At 50.2% G+C, this 14637-nt stretch overlaps 2 protein-coding genes across 2 annotated transcripts in view; both read left to right on the forward strand.

Moving 5' to 3' along the window:
• Positions 1-11187, forward strand: part of NOTCH2 (notch receptor 2) — an 80414-nt gene extending 69227 nt beyond the window's left edge. Inside the window, exons 27-33 of the mRNA XM_052665803.1 lie at positions 179-389; positions 1242-1338; positions 1843-2011; positions 5568-5869; positions 6011-6158; positions 6612-6709; positions 7563-11187. Of these exons, the coding sequence (XP_052521763.1) occupies positions 179-389; positions 1242-1338; positions 1843-2011; positions 5568-5869; positions 6011-6158; positions 6612-6709; positions 7563-8906 (2369 nt within the window). The 3' untranslated portion in view covers positions 8907-11187. The remainder of the gene's footprint in view (positions 1-178; positions 390-1241; positions 1339-1842; positions 2012-5567; positions 5870-6010; positions 6159-6611; positions 6710-7562) is intronic.
• A 1483-nt stretch (positions 11188-12670) lies between these two features.
• Positions 12671-14166, forward strand: REG4 (regenerating family member 4). Its single transcript, XM_052665806.1, has 6 exons — positions 12671-12775; positions 13228-13312; positions 13393-13490; positions 13573-13710; positions 13781-13886; positions 13999-14166. The coding sequence occupies exons 2-6, from the start codon at positions 13252-13254 to the stop codon at positions 14070-14072; spliced, it is 477 nt and encodes a 158-aa protein (XP_052521766.1). The 5' UTR covers positions 12671-12775; positions 13228-13251; the 3' UTR covers positions 14073-14166.
• Positions 14167-14637: the final 471 nt, after the last annotated feature.

Below are 14637 nucleotides of genomic sequence, written 5' to 3' on the forward strand. Positions count from 1 at the left end.
TCATCATCATAACATATCTCACTGTTAAGGCCTCAGTTACAGAAGGCTGTGTGTGCAATATGCTTATTCCTCTCTAAGGGAGGCATCTTCTCCTTAGTAAAGCAGAGCATGTAAAACTAAATTTGAGATTGTTGCCTCAACTTGTAAAATCTCACTGTGCTTCAATTGGAACTTTTAGGCGAACCCTTGTTACCACCAAAGACCCAGTTGCTCTACCTACTTGCTGTGGCAGCTTTGATCATCCTCTTGATCCTTCTCTTGGGTGTGATGATGGCAAAACGTAAGCGCAAACATGGTTCACTGTGGCTCCCAGAGGGCTTTATTCTGCGCAGGGACCCCAGCAATCATAAGCGCAGGGAGCCAGTTGGAGAAGATGCAGTTGGACTCAAGTAAGTTTGTATTTAGGCTGCTGAGCTACTGCTTTGAAGAACACCCTGTATAAATCCTTCATTAAAGGCACTTAGCATAGGGAAAGCGACCTTTAAGCTAAGACTTCTTAGGCTCTTTCTCTGAATTGAGTACAGCCTTTTTGGACAGAAAAACTTTAAATAACTGTAACCTAATCTGGTTAAGTTTGGTTTTCTGATGCGGTGTAGTTTAGTGGTTAGGTATGGTAGTTGCATTATTTTCTCCTATATTAGGTGTTATGTTTTTAAGTTGATAGGTGTCAACTAATTTCTAACATATGTAGCTCAATTTATTAAACACATGACTCTGGAATAATGGAAAGTTTCAGAAGAAGAATCACGTTTATTAAGTTTAGACTTTCCATTGAGTTAACCAAGCTTACAGTTGTAAATGCATAGCTCACTGTGTAGCTCACACAGTTCTGGGAGAAGATTTATATTCCATCTGATTTATGCTCTCTGTGTGGCCTGGGAAGTCAGCACGTCCAGCCAAGCCTGACTCTGTGACACTTGAGATTGTTTGCTAGTCATGGGAGCGTCAGGGCTCAGTCCTCCAATGTCATGGTTGATAATTTGCAGTTGGAAATTACAGAACCACAGTGCTGGATTTGTTTAGGTGAACACCTCTAATCCATATGGTGCCTGTTGTGCAGCAGCTGGTTCATGCTTGTTTCACCTGAGACCGTAGTTGTTCCATTCTAATTTTGTGGCCCTCCATTTGCAAGCTGCCACATTTGCAAACATCCCATTTATTTGTTGTTTCTCAGTTTAGTATGGGTAGTAGTAGTAGTAAGACCTGGCCAGCCCACAAAATGATGTATTCTTGTTTCTTAGAAATCTATCAGTCCAGATACCAGAGGGTAACATGGCAGATTCTGGACCAACTGAACACTGGGCAGGTGATGGTGGACCTCAGCCAAAGAGAGTAAAGGTAAGTTGCTCCAGTACTTAAATATTGCCTGCTTATCCCTCAGACCGTTTTTGGCTAGTGAGGAAAACAGTTACAGTAATATCCAGGTTAATTCAGAGGTGTGTAACGTACAGCTAATCATATCTGAGGGGCAAAACCTCAGGTGAACACAGTCACCACAGGCATGTAGAGAAACCAGGTAACTTCTATACCAGTGTCTCCTCGCTCAAGCCCTGCTGCACCAAAGGGAAGAGTGGGTTAATGGTTATGTAATGTCTTGCAGTTGAGACCCGATAACATAAAGTTGGACTGTGAAAGTTTAGAAATACCAAGCTGATGTAAATGGACACGTTTATTAGCTTAAAAAAAAGAAAATCATAGAACAGCTTGGAATGGAAGAAACCTATGAAGATTGCCTGGTCCACCCCTCTGCCATCAGCAGACATCTTTCACTAGATGTAGAGAACTTTAGACATTAACAGCTTGATAAGCACTTTGAAACAATTGCTTGTTTCCTGTTCTCAGACTGAGGACCAGGCCTTGCTGCCTGAAGCTGACGAGCAGATAGATCAGCGCCAGTGGACACAGCAGCACTTGGAAGCAGCAGATGTCTGTGGAAGCACATCACTAGCCCTTACACCACCTCAAGCAGATCAGGAAGTAGATGTTCTGGATGTCAATGTCAGGGGACCAGGTCAGTACTCTTGAGCATCTCGGGTGTTCTGCAGGCCAGCCACCAGCCCTCTCTTGTTTCCAATGGCTGAGACTGCTAACGTGGGCCATGCAGGGACATCAGTAGAACTCTTATGGTACTCGAGAAAAGCTCACGTATGTTCCAGAAAAGAAAGCTGGGGAGGTTTGTGGATTGTGGTCTGCAGCATATGGAATATTGTATAAAGAGGAGAAAAGAGAGTTCATGTAAGCAGCAGTGGGAGCTGAATGAAGTTGTCTATGATCCCCTTTACAACTGTGCTTGCCTAAAAGTTGTCAGAAGGCCTGAATTTTGGAATGCGTAGTTCTGCTGGAAGTAACCCCCTACTTCTCTAGCTGGATCACTGCAGGGTCTTACGGCAGACTTTGCTGAAGATGAGCTTAGCAGGGTTTATACCTGAGTTGTTTGTTTTCTGATGTGGATGCAAGAGTGGCCTTTTCCTGAATAAGATGACTTCTGGCAGAGCAGCGTGCCCTGATGAGCAGTGTGTGAGTAATCTGTGCTGAACAGAGAGCAGCAATGCAGCAAGCTTCACGATGAGTTCTTTTTAATTCATTGATTTATATCTTCAACTGCAGGGTTCAATGAGTTGTTGATAGCATAACACAACTCCAAGCTTAGAAAGCAACTTCTCCTTAAAACTCCTGCATATGTGCCCTTTTTCTCAGTCTCGGAAGTCTAGGTGCAGTAAGAACATTCAGCTGCTGCTTACAGTTGTGGCACTAAGCCGTGTAAGGAACTGGGTGGCTCATCTATAATCAGTTCCTGTGTTTCTGAGGGGAGTTTACCAAGAATATTACCCTGATTAGAAGGAGCTGCAAACATAGTTCTTATTCATTTGCTGAGAGTTTGTTCTCATAATCTTGCTACACTTAATTTTTATTGCATTTTGTGGGAATGTTTCCATGCAATTTATCAATTCTCATTCCCTTTCTATTGTCTTTTCTGCTCTTTGACCCATTAGCACTCATAAATGTAGAACACGGGGAAAAAGAGATTCCTTGTGTGAGGAGTGTGAGAACGTGAGCCATCTGTTTCTGCCAAGTCTAGGCTTTTTTTTTCCCCCCATAAAGAAGCTTTTAGCTGTATGGCTGGGATAAAAACTTTCCAAGTGCAGGAGATAGTGTTGTTAAGTCTTCGGCTTATTTTCACATCCAACTCCAAGTTTTGTCCAGCAAAAGCAGTGGAATAATATGGCCTGTGAGTTGTTTTCCTGTCATTCATATGCTGTGGGACATGAAGCAAGCTGCTGTAAGCCATGCCCCTCTGCAGCACAAGATGCTGAGTTGCCTACTATGGAAGAAATAGTTTAAAAAGTTAAAGAAGTGCTGGAGTAGTAAGGAATGGTAGGATTCCTCAGTAAAAGTGAATGTTCACCTGCCTGGCCACCAGAAACAGGCAGTTCTGAGATGCAGCCACCTCTGTCTCAAGCAGAAGTCTCCCAGAGATTGGAGCTCATGTTCTCATTAATTCCTCACTAATGCCCCTGATTGCAAAGGATATTGAGCCTGACCAGCTCCAATGCAGGTGTTTGGGCTGTAGCCATCTGAAGGTAGGTGAGCTGGATGCTGGCCACAGGTCCAGGTGCAGGTAATAAGAGCAGTAGAGAGAGGGAGAGGCAAGTCAAAACGCCTTGGATCCCTGCCTGTGAATCCAGGTCTCTTGAGGGTGGGGGATCTGAGAGGTCCCATCTCCAACAGACTTTACCAGTGGGTTCTATACGTCCCTGCTTTCAGTGTATTGTTTTAGTACAGAGTCCTGCATATCTGGTGAAATTCTGTGCTTCACCATCTCTCTAAGTTTTAGGTTTACTCAGGGCCTGTCTTCTTGAAAGGAAGCAAACCAGAGGATTTTTCTTTTTTTTTGTTTCAGTAAAATACTGCTTTCACCTTTGTCTCCTCATGCTGTTCTTTCTGTGTCCCCCAGAGAGGTAGGACATTCTTTTCAGTGGAGTTATTGTCAGTGTATAACCAGGGTAATGCAATTATTGGCATAACTAGTACCACCATCTATAATTAAAACCTATTAACAGTTCCTGTTATATGGCCCTCTTATTCAGTAGCTAAAACTTCAGTGGTTCAGACTGGAATTTTCCATGCTGTGTGTCTGCCTCCAGCTGGATCCTTTTGAATTCTTTTCCAACTATTTGACAGAACAAGCTTGAAGGAGGAAAAAAGACATTGTGACCATGGCTATTTCTTAATACACAACAAGTACTTAATTGTGACAATTGAACTGGATATTCTTTTTGCTAGCCTCGTAAAACTACTCGTGTGTGGCCAATTTACCAGGCCCTAAAAAGAGCTTCCCGTACCTGAGAGACTCTTTGAAGGGTGGCAGCTGTTTATTTTTTCTTTGAAGGATTTAGTGCACTTTGTAGTTCTGTCCTCATATAGATGTTAAGTGTGATCCATCCAGGACAAACACAGTGATTGCATGAGACCTTTCCTGCAAGTGATTTTCTTAGGATTGTGGTGCTAGAGAAAAGGAAGGCTCCTTTCTGTGCTTCATCTCTTTGCTGTTTGTATCAGGGCAATAGAAAGAAGACCACATCCTGACCTGCATACTGAGAAGTATTCATGTGGGATAAGGAAGCAGAGCCAGCAGTGGGAGGGAGGGAAGAGCACAAAGAGAGGTATAGCCTCGGGCAGCAAGCAAGAGGGGCTGCAGACACGAATGGGTCTTGGATCCGAACCCAGGCCTGTGCGTCAGCGCCTCTCTGCCTTCCAGCAAACCCTGAGAAAAGGGCTTGTCGAAAGGATGTCTGTGCTCTGATTGTCAGCCACTAGGAGGAGCGTTTGTTCTGCTGCTTAGCCTGGCTCGGGGACGTGGATCTGAGGGCTGCAGCCATGATCTCTGTGGGTGGTTGATAAAGGTCCTGGCTGTAGGAGTACAGATTGCAAGATTTTTAGGAGAGTTTTGGAACTGTCCTAAAAAAGAGTTAGGGAAGCCAGAAGTTGAGAAGTGGGGCGTTAGAGCTCTCTAAACTACTTACGTTGGGTGATCATCAACCTGTTTATCTGCACAGAGTCCTAACTGTATGATCACACTGTATTGCTTTCTGCAGGGCTCACGCAACCATTTAGCAAAGGCAGTGCACTGTAAATTGAGAGCTGTGTAAAGTGGAAGCTGTTGTCTGTGTGGTCCAAAACATCCCCTGGTCATATGTGGGATAAATCAGGCAGTTCTTCATAGGGCAGCCTGGTCTGGTGGTTGGTGACTCTGTGCATAGCAGGGGGGTTGAAACTAGATGATCATTGTAGTCCTTTTCAATCCAGGCCATTCTATGATTGCCATGGATTTGCTAGCACAGTGTTCCACTCCTGCTGCCACCTCAGTCCCTTTTACTTTCTAGGTGCCCAGGATGTATGTGTGACAAGGCAGTGAAATCCATAAGCAAATATTAGCATTTATTCCTGGAATCTTCAGGTTTATTTACTGTGTATGTTGAAAATTACAGGTGCTCAGAAACAGAAGCACCTGTGGCCCTTTTTAGGTTACTGCCGAGTGTAACACGGTCACATCTCTTCCATTGCAGATGGATGTACTCCACTTATGTTGGCATCTCTGCGTGTGGGCGGTTCCGACATCAGTGAGGATGATGAAGATGGAGAAGATTCCTCAGCAAACATAATAACAGATTTGATCTATCAAGGTGCCAACCTGCAGGCCCAAACAGACCGCACTGGGGAGATGGCCCTGCACTTAGCTGCCCGTTACTCGAGGGCAGATGCTGCAAAACGTTTGCTGGATGCCGGTGCAGATGCCAATGCACGGGACAACATGGGACGGACCCCTCTGCATGCAGCTGTAGCTGCTGATGCCCAGGGAGTCTTTCAGGTACAGCAATTAAGGAACCCTTTTTCAGCAGCTGCTTTGAGCCCTTCTCTTTGAGCCCTTCTCTTGGGTTTCTTCTGCGTCCTTAGTTTTGCTGTGTAGCGTTACTGAAAAAAAAATAATCTGTCATCTTCTGTTGTCCAGATCTTGATCCGTAACAGAGTGACAGACTTGGATGCTCGCATGAATGATGGAACAACCCCTTTAATCCTGGCTGCAAGGCTGGCTGTGGAAGGAATGGTGGCAGAGCTCATTAATTGCCAAGCAGATGTGAATGCTGTAGATGACCACGGTAATGCGGACGTGATGTTCTGGGCTGCCGAACGTTTGTCATGGTGCAAGCTGGGAGGTGTGGGCTTCTGATGTCCCAGAGCTGGGGATGCTCAAGTTCTGTAGCTGAAAGGGACACTAGGCACTCCTATGGGCATCCTTCCAGCAGTAATAGACTGCAGGCTGCTGGAAAACGCCTTGGTTAAACAGCTCTGGAAGAGAAGCAGGAGAAATGTAGGGCTGATCATGCTGGGATTTTCTGTAATACAGACATGGTTATGGATAGGTTATTGAAAAATTAAAAGTCCCATTGCATTTTGATGATGCAGGGGAACGTCACAACGTTAGGATTTCCAAAATAGAAACAGGATATGTTCACATGTGTGAACTGTACTGCTCAGTGTACTCTGTCAATCTTGGGTCTTTAAACAGTAGTTAATTGGTTTGTGTCTGAATCTGTTGGGTTTCTCTGCAGGTAAATCTGCTCTTCACTGGGCTGCTGCTGTCAACAATGTGGAAGCAACGCTAGTGCTACTGAAAAATGGAGCCAACAGAGACATGCAGGACAACAAGGTATGGTTTGGGTGTGCTTAGCATGGCTATTCTTCCAAACTCAAAGCATCCTGTTGTTGCTGGAAGTAAACTAAACTCAGATTTTCTAACCTGGTGCTCAGTGCAAGTCTTCCAAAACCAGACTGTGACTCTAATTCTCCTCAAATACTGAATGTCCTGCAGAACTTTTGGTTTGGGAGAGCAGTTCTTTCTTGTTCGGCTGTGTTCTGGGCATCGGTGCTGTTCTGCTGTCATTGCAGAAAAGGAATGCAGTACAGAATTAGTGTGTGAGAGCACCAGAGTGGAATGCTGCTGGCATAAAGCAGCTAGGTTCTGGTTAGCTGAGGGTCAGATCTGGTGGCACATCCCATCACGTTACCGGAGACCACAGTGCAGGGAGGACATGGGGCAGAAACTGCTGTGTGAGAATCGGTCCACACTCTGCAGGCCTCTAGTAACTTTACTGCTGTTAGTTTTTGCTGCATCTTAACCCTTGACTTTTTCCTCTGTAGGGATTCTGTTTTGTATGTGTTGGTCAATGGATTTCAAGGCTACTGGCAAGCTCCAGTTCTTTACTGGACAGTTCTGGGCCTTTGTACTTTTTCTTTATGGAGATCAATGGAAGAAATGCACCAGATGCTTTTACAGCTCCTTGAAGGACTCATGGCAGAACGGTGCTTTTCCTAAAGAAATGGTTTGGTGTGTGTTTATCCCTTCCTGATGGTTTAACCCAGGATGGGTTGTTTTTGGAGGCAGTTAATGAGACAGTACATTAGAGCATGCTTCCTCTTTTTGCCACACCCGTTGGAGAGCACCGGCTATAAGTTGGTCCCCCTTGTGATAATGCAACTAAAATCCTTATTTGCATTTTCAGGAGGAGACTCCACTCTTCCTTGCCGCTCGGGAAGGCAGTTTTGAAGCAGCCAAAATCTTGCTGGACCATTTTGCCAACCGAGACATCACAGACCACATGGATCGTCTGCCCCGAGATGTGGCCCAGGACCGGATGCACCACGACATCGTGCAGCTTCTCAATGAGTATAACGTAGCACACAGTCCCACTGGGCACCCCGGGGCCATGCTGAACTCTGCCCTCTCCCCAGTCATTTGTGGCCCAAATAGATCCTTTCTCAATCTGAAGCACGCCTCGTTAAGCAAGAAGTCACGAAAACCGAATGCCAAAGGCATCATGCCCACAAATCTCACCAAAGATGCGAAGAGGAGAAGGAAGAAGTCCCTCAGTGAGAGCAAAGGGCAGTTTTCAGAGAGCTCGGTAACCCTGTCACCCGTTGACTCCCTGGAATCTCCCCATGCTTTTGCATCCGAACCGACGTCGTCTCCTGTGATGCCATCGCCAGGGGTGTTGCACTCATCACCCAGCTCGCTGCTGACCGCTCCGTCGGTGCAGGCTGCGCACAGCATGTCCTTCTCCAACCTCCACGAGATGCAGCCTTTAGGCCGTGGCTCCAGCACCGTGCTCCCATCGGTCAGCCAGCTGCTCTCACAGCATAGAACGACCCCTCCAAACAGCGGGCTTGGCAGGCTCCGGCCGGCCAACGTTTCCACCGAGTGGATGAATCGCATGGAGATGAACGAATCCCAGTACAACGAGATGTTCGGCATGGTGCCGCCGGTCATGCATTCGCACCCCAGTGTTTCTCAGCAGAGCGGTTTGGTTCAAGCCGATACGAAGCACCTGGGAGTGTCCAGGGAGTCTCTGCCCCCTATCATGACTTTCCAGCTGGTTCCCAAGGGTGGCATAAACCAGCAAGCGCTGCCACAGCAGGCCCAGTCCAACTGCGCTCAGAACATGGCTGGCCCTCTTAGCTCCATGTACCAGATATCAGATTTAGCTCAGCTGCCCAGCGCCTCGTTCTCCATGGCTGCCATCCCTCAGCAGGACGGGCAGGTGCCTCAAACAATCCTCCCAGCTTACCACCAGTTCCAGAGCTCGATGGGGAAGTACCCCACGCCTCCGTCGCAGCACAGCTGTTACTCCTCGGCCACAGAACGGACTCCTAGCCACAACCGGCACTTACAAGGGGAGCACCCATACCTGACTCCATCGCCTGAATCTCCAGACCAGTGGTCCAGCTCTTCCCCGCACTCTGCTTCTGACTGGTCTGACGTGGCAACCAGTCCTGGTAACAACCAGCGTGGGCCGGCGGCCGCTCACATGCCAGAGCAGCAGAGGAACAACATGCAGGTGTACGCCTGAAGGCTGGCCAAAGTGGAGCCCGACTAAAGTGGACGTCAGAACTCATGAAGGTCTTCCAGGATGGAAATGAAGAACCATTTTAGTATCCGAGAGTCTTAATGAGCCCAGGATATTCTTTCATCGGAGGGACTGTGGTTGCTGTAGGCTTTTATGCTTTTCTAAGCAGAGAACTGTAGAAGCTGGTGATGGAGAAGACCAGCTGGATCACTTCTAACCAACTGCCATCCACTTTGGGTGTGATTGCTGTCTGCACTGGATTCTCCAGTCTGCTTTTAAGTGTGTTCCACCATGTATCTGGGGAGACAGCTCTTCAGCTTAATGCATCTCATGGTTGTTTCTCCTGAAATTTAGCCAAAACCAGCTTTGTATCCTTATTTTGTTACTAGTTTTGTTACCTACATAATCTATCTCTGAAGCACCTTCTACTAGTTCTCCTTGAGTTCAAGCTGCCTTGTTTTGACACAGCTCAGAGCTGCACCCACATTCCTAGAGCCCTCCATCCTGCGGCTCCCCCTGCTCAGCAAGCAAGCCAGACTCTCCAGGCCAGCTGCAGCCTGAGTGACTGCAGCCACCACCTTCTCTCACGCAGCTTCAACTCACTCTGTGAGAACCTTTTTCTTATATGAACCCACTAATGCCCCTTACCATTCTCACTGCCTGCCCCCATGGTATTCCGAGGTTATATATATACATATAGTCTTCTCTTAAGCCTTTTTATTTTTTTTTTAATTATCCTCCTGAAAACGCTGGTCTGACCCATCTTCCCCCTGCAGCAGCCTGCAGGTGCATCTCTCCCAAGTTGCATATCTTCCTTGAGACACACCTGACCATGGTGACAGATGACCCCCAGTTGTGCCAGGTGTGTCTGTGACAGCCTTCACGTGCTCCAGGATTGGAAGAGATGCCTGCAAGTAATAGAGGCCTGCTGGGAAGCTCTTGGGATTAGCAGGAGCACCTCAAGACCTAACGGCATCAGCTTCCAACATTCTTGCACAGCACTCCCTCCCCTCCACCCGAGGGTTGCTGTCTCCTGTCCCACAGACACTGTATGCTGCCTCGCTGGGGTGTTACTGAGCAATATTAAGGACATCATTATATGTCTGCAGTGTTGTCCCTGCGTGACAGGAATAGCGTCTGGCCCTTCTGCAGTGTTTTTTCTGCTCCAGTCCTGTGGCGACGCTGCCTTGTCCTGCCCTAGCAACGGGAAGCTGCTGCACTGAGTCCCAAGCAGCCTTCTGGCAGCTGCAACAGGAGCTGGGCCAGCAGTGGAGCAAGTTGCTCACAAACAGCTCTGTAACACAGTTTGGTTCTTGGGTTTGGGGCTGTCCTCTGTCCTCAGCTTCAGCCTGTGTCACAGTTTCCTCCATGGGACAGCCGTGGCGTTGGTACCGCAGCTCCCCCGTGTTTTTGGAGTTAGAGAAGCAGCTGACCTCAGTGGGACACCGCCACTTCTCCCTTGTCTGCAAGCCAGCGCTTCCCTGACGGGCTGTAAGCCAGGCAGAATAGCAGCGTACATTCCTGGGGGTGGTTTGCTTCTGCCTCTTCAGGGGAACCCTGCAGACTCGTGTTCCAAAGAGATCCGGAGGTGGCCGCTCGTGTGTGAGCACCTACCATGTACAGTATTTCTCCCACCTTCCTTTCCATTCTAATCCAGCGTAAAGCTTTTTCTTCTTTCCATTCCACTCAATGGTACATGAAGGCAGGGCCTCAGGAGGAGCGTGTTCCCGGGGCCATGTTTGGGCTGAAGTTTTTACTCTGAAGTTCCTTTTCCCGACACGCACAGCGTTCCCGTCGCACTGGCACAGTGTGCACTGTGAAGTTCTGCTGCAGCTGACTCAGATGTCCGGCAGGGCCCAGCGCTCCCAGGGATCTGTTGAGGTACACGTTTCACTGTGCTTAATGAAGTGTTGCTACATCCGTGCTAAAGAACAAAGGGCCTGCTGGCCCCAAATAACCAAGTGCCTTTTTATGTATGTGGCTACCATTTACAAGATGAGTGCTTTCTGTGGAATGAAGCCAGTTTCGTGCCTGGTGTGTTAATATGATGGCCCTCTGCCTTTTTTTTTTTTTTTTAACTACTTGTAAAGATAATATCTCCTTAAGGTGGTATTTTAACTCGTAAGTTGTAGAGCAACCATTCACACAGCAGCATTTTCCTATATTAATAATGGAAAATATTTGCTTATTTTTACATTTTTTTTTTATAAAAGTCTTTTATGAAAATAGTTGCTGCAAATTGTATAAGCAATTTTTATCCCCAGAATAAAGAGTACTTGCCCGGCGTCTGCGTGCTGCTGTTTTCATTTGTCCTCTTGGCTGTTGTGACACAACCACTGGATTGCAAAGATAGGATTAGTGAGGCATGCCTTGTGTGGGCTGGCTCTCAGAGCCCTGATGAGAGCAGGCTCGTTAGGACCAGAATGGGAGAAAGCTTTTGGAGGCTGAGTGCTCTTTGCCATGGCTCAGCAGCATGCAAACCTCACTGCATAGCTCCCTTTAGCAGAAGGGACCTGGGGCCCTCTGTGTGCTGAGAAGGGGCTCAGCAGCTGCGTGCGTGCTCTGGAGTGGATGGGGAGGAGTGTTTTCAGGTCTGGAAAATTTCAGACTTGAGCAGTGAGGGAACAAATTGCCGATGGCTCCATTCCTGTGTTTTGAGCAGGGAGCTGCCCCTGTGCCTTCAGCTTAGTGTGTGCTCCCCTGGCGGGTTTTCAGCTGTGGGCTCTGGTGGAGCTGCTCGCTGAATTAAGATGCCCAGGAGGGATAATGAAGCTGCTGGGAGGCATTTTCACTGTTCAAATATTAAACTCTGTCGCTCCTTTCTCTTCCAGCAGAGCCAGCTCAACCAGTAGGAGCATCCAGCAGCTCACCCCCTCCCACAGGTTGCCCCACATTTGGGGGCTGAGCCCTGCACAGCTGCAGCAGTTGGGGTGCTCAGGCTGAGACCTGCCTCGTCCCCTGCGTGCAGTGGGGAGCGGCCTTTGGGAACCTGTTCTGCTGCTTCCAAACAGGCCCAAAGGAACCAGCCAGGCAGGCATCACTGAATGAAAGAACTGTGGGAGCCTCAGGCTCCTTGGGGGTATTTTCATGCTTTTTCGTAAGCGGTGCCCTCTTCCCAGGGCCGTCAGAGCCAGGCCTGCCTGCACACGCCAGGCTGAGCCACCACAGTGCCCTGGGAACCGTGGGAGAGCCCTGCAATGGGGAGCGTGGCTCTAGCGCGGTGGCACGAAGCTCTGCAGCAAGGGCTGCGACCGGGGGAGCTGATAGACATGGACCAGCAGAGCCTGCGTCAGTGCAGGGTGTGGGGACGGCCACCTGCCCGCTATCTGATGGCCCCCAGCCGCAGGCTGTCCCTGCATCCTGCCGGAAAGGTGCCCAGGCAGATCAAACAAGGGCGGTGTGGGGCTGACGCACTGCAAGCTGGGAGGGGTGCAGGCCTCGCTGGCTGCCACCCCATCCCGTCCCATCCCGCCCCATCCCATCCATCATGCTGCCCGCGGGCGGCCTCCCCGAGGCTTGTCCCTGCCACCCCGTGCTATTCCAGATGGGCACCCGGCAGGTGCGAGGCTGGGTTTTGCGTATACACTGCTCTGTTTGCTCTGGTAATTAATGCTAATTGCAGGGGGTTTATTGACCAACTAGGAGAGGTCCTTCCTGTCTTTTCTGGAGAAATGCTGAATGCAAACAGAGCTGAGATCTAGGCTGGTTTCCAGCTGGGTCGGGGGATGTGGGCAGTGAGCCCTAAGATTTTTATGGTGGCAATCATCTGAGCTGTGCAAACAGTGACTCCAGTGAGCACGGGGCTATATAGGGCAGCTCCTCCTGCGCCACAGACGCGAGGGGCCGTTATTCTTCCCATCTCCGTGTGCCAGGTGAGGATAGGGCTGCCACCGAGCACAGCCTCGGGGTGTTCAGGGGGATGAGAGCTGCCTTTATGGCACAGGGCACGCTGCAGCCTTGTGGTCTTCAGGCCAACTTTTGTTGCTGTCTCTTGGAGAGGAAGATGAGCTGAGTCTGCAAATGATCCCCAGCACTGGCGATTAGCGCACATAAAGGGGAGCTACGCTGAGGCAGCCGATTGCCTCCCCAGCCTGGCATGGACGCAAGCAGGAGGAACAGTGATGCACAGAGGCCTTGTGGCCTGAGCATCCCTGTCTGCTCATGTCATCATTGCTGCTGCCCCGGGCAGGACAAGCCATGGGTCCCTCGCCCATGCAGGTGGCTGCGCCATCCCCCAGAGCACTGCTGGCAGTGGCGGGGCTGGGTCTGCCCAGGGACTCCGAGCCCTGCCTGAGGCACCTGTTGACACCATGGGATCTTACAGGGGACGCCTGCAGAGGAGAGAAGGATGATGGCAGCCAGGTGTGCCCTTCTGCTGCTGTGCTGCATGGTGCTCCTGCAGGTGGTCGGTGAGTCCCGGGGGAATGCTCTTGGCTCGGGTTGGGTGCATGGGGCTGAACCCCTGTCCGTGTATCCCCACCTCTGCCAGGAGCCCGGTACCTGCTGAGCTGCCCTGAAGGCTGGTCCTACTACAAGCTGAACTGCTTCAGGTATTTCTCCCAGCACCGCACCTGGGAGGAGGCAGAGGTAAAGGTGGTTGGGGTGTGCAGCTGGCTGCCCCCAGCTCTGGGTGTGCGGGGATCCTGCAATGCTCCGCATCTCCCTGCAGGCGCTGTGCCAGAACACCTACTCTGGAGCCCACCTTGCCTGGGTGGAGGAGCCCAAGGAAGCAGCCACGCTGAGCCAGGTCATCATGTACTACCAGCGCTCGCAGCCTGTCTGGCTGGGCCTCCACTACCTGCGGCAGGTGAGGGGCTGGCGGTACCCATGGGGCTGGGGACAGCGGGGCTGGGCTCCTGACCCTGTGTCCTGCTCAGAGCCGGGACTGGCGCTGGACCCACGGGGAGAAGTACGATGACCTCCCAACAGTTCCTGGGAATGGTGCCCGAGGAGGAAGCTGTGCCCTGCTGACCCGGAGCAGCAGTGAGTGCCCACAGCCCGCGTGCTTCCTTCTCCTATGGGACCCCTTTGGGCAGAGGGGACCTGGGAGCTGCTGCCCCCTCCATGCTGACCCCGTGGCACATCTCTCCCATAGGTTTCACCGTGTGGTCCAGTGCTGACTGTGACCGACGGCACCACTTCATCTGCAAGTTCACACCCTCACAATGAGCACAGCCCTGTGCCCCCATGCTCTTCTCACCCCACCTCCGCGCTCATCCCTCTTATCTCCCAAAATTACATCTATAAACAGAGAAGCATGTGAGCATGGTGTGCGTCCTGTGCAAAGTCCCCTGCTGTTCTGCCTGCTACTAGTGCATGTGGAGACCTGTGGGGAAAAGAGGGTGTGGGGACAGGTCCCAGGAGTTGCAGGGCTAGGGCAGGTATGCAGGGATGGTGATGTGTGATGAGGGGTCCCTGCGTGGAGACCTGGGAGATGGGAGTGGTTCCCATGAACCTACAGCTCTGAGGGGCTGTGTTGACATCAGCAATGGGGGACAAAGGTCCCTCATTGTGTCACTGCAGTGCGGCTCTGTGCATCACGTGTCTGTTTGCTCTGCTGTTTTGGAGATGGCTGTGCCTCCACCCAGCTCATTTTTGTGCCCCGGAGCAGCCATACATGGAGAACGACATGTCCCAGGTGGCATGGGTGGCACAGGGCACTCTCTGCTCTGTGCTGGGGGGTCACACAGCACAGTGACAGTGGGCTCTGCCGTCACCATCACCCCCCAGCTCA

The sequence above is a fragment of the Tympanuchus pallidicinctus genome, unplaced genomic scaffold, assembly GCF_026119805.1.
Source record: "Tympanuchus pallidicinctus isolate F22 unplaced genomic scaffold, pur_lepc_1.0 scaffold7, whole genome shotgun sequence".
Taxonomy (NCBI): Eukaryota; Metazoa; Chordata; class Aves; order Galliformes; family Phasianidae; genus Tympanuchus; species Tympanuchus pallidicinctus.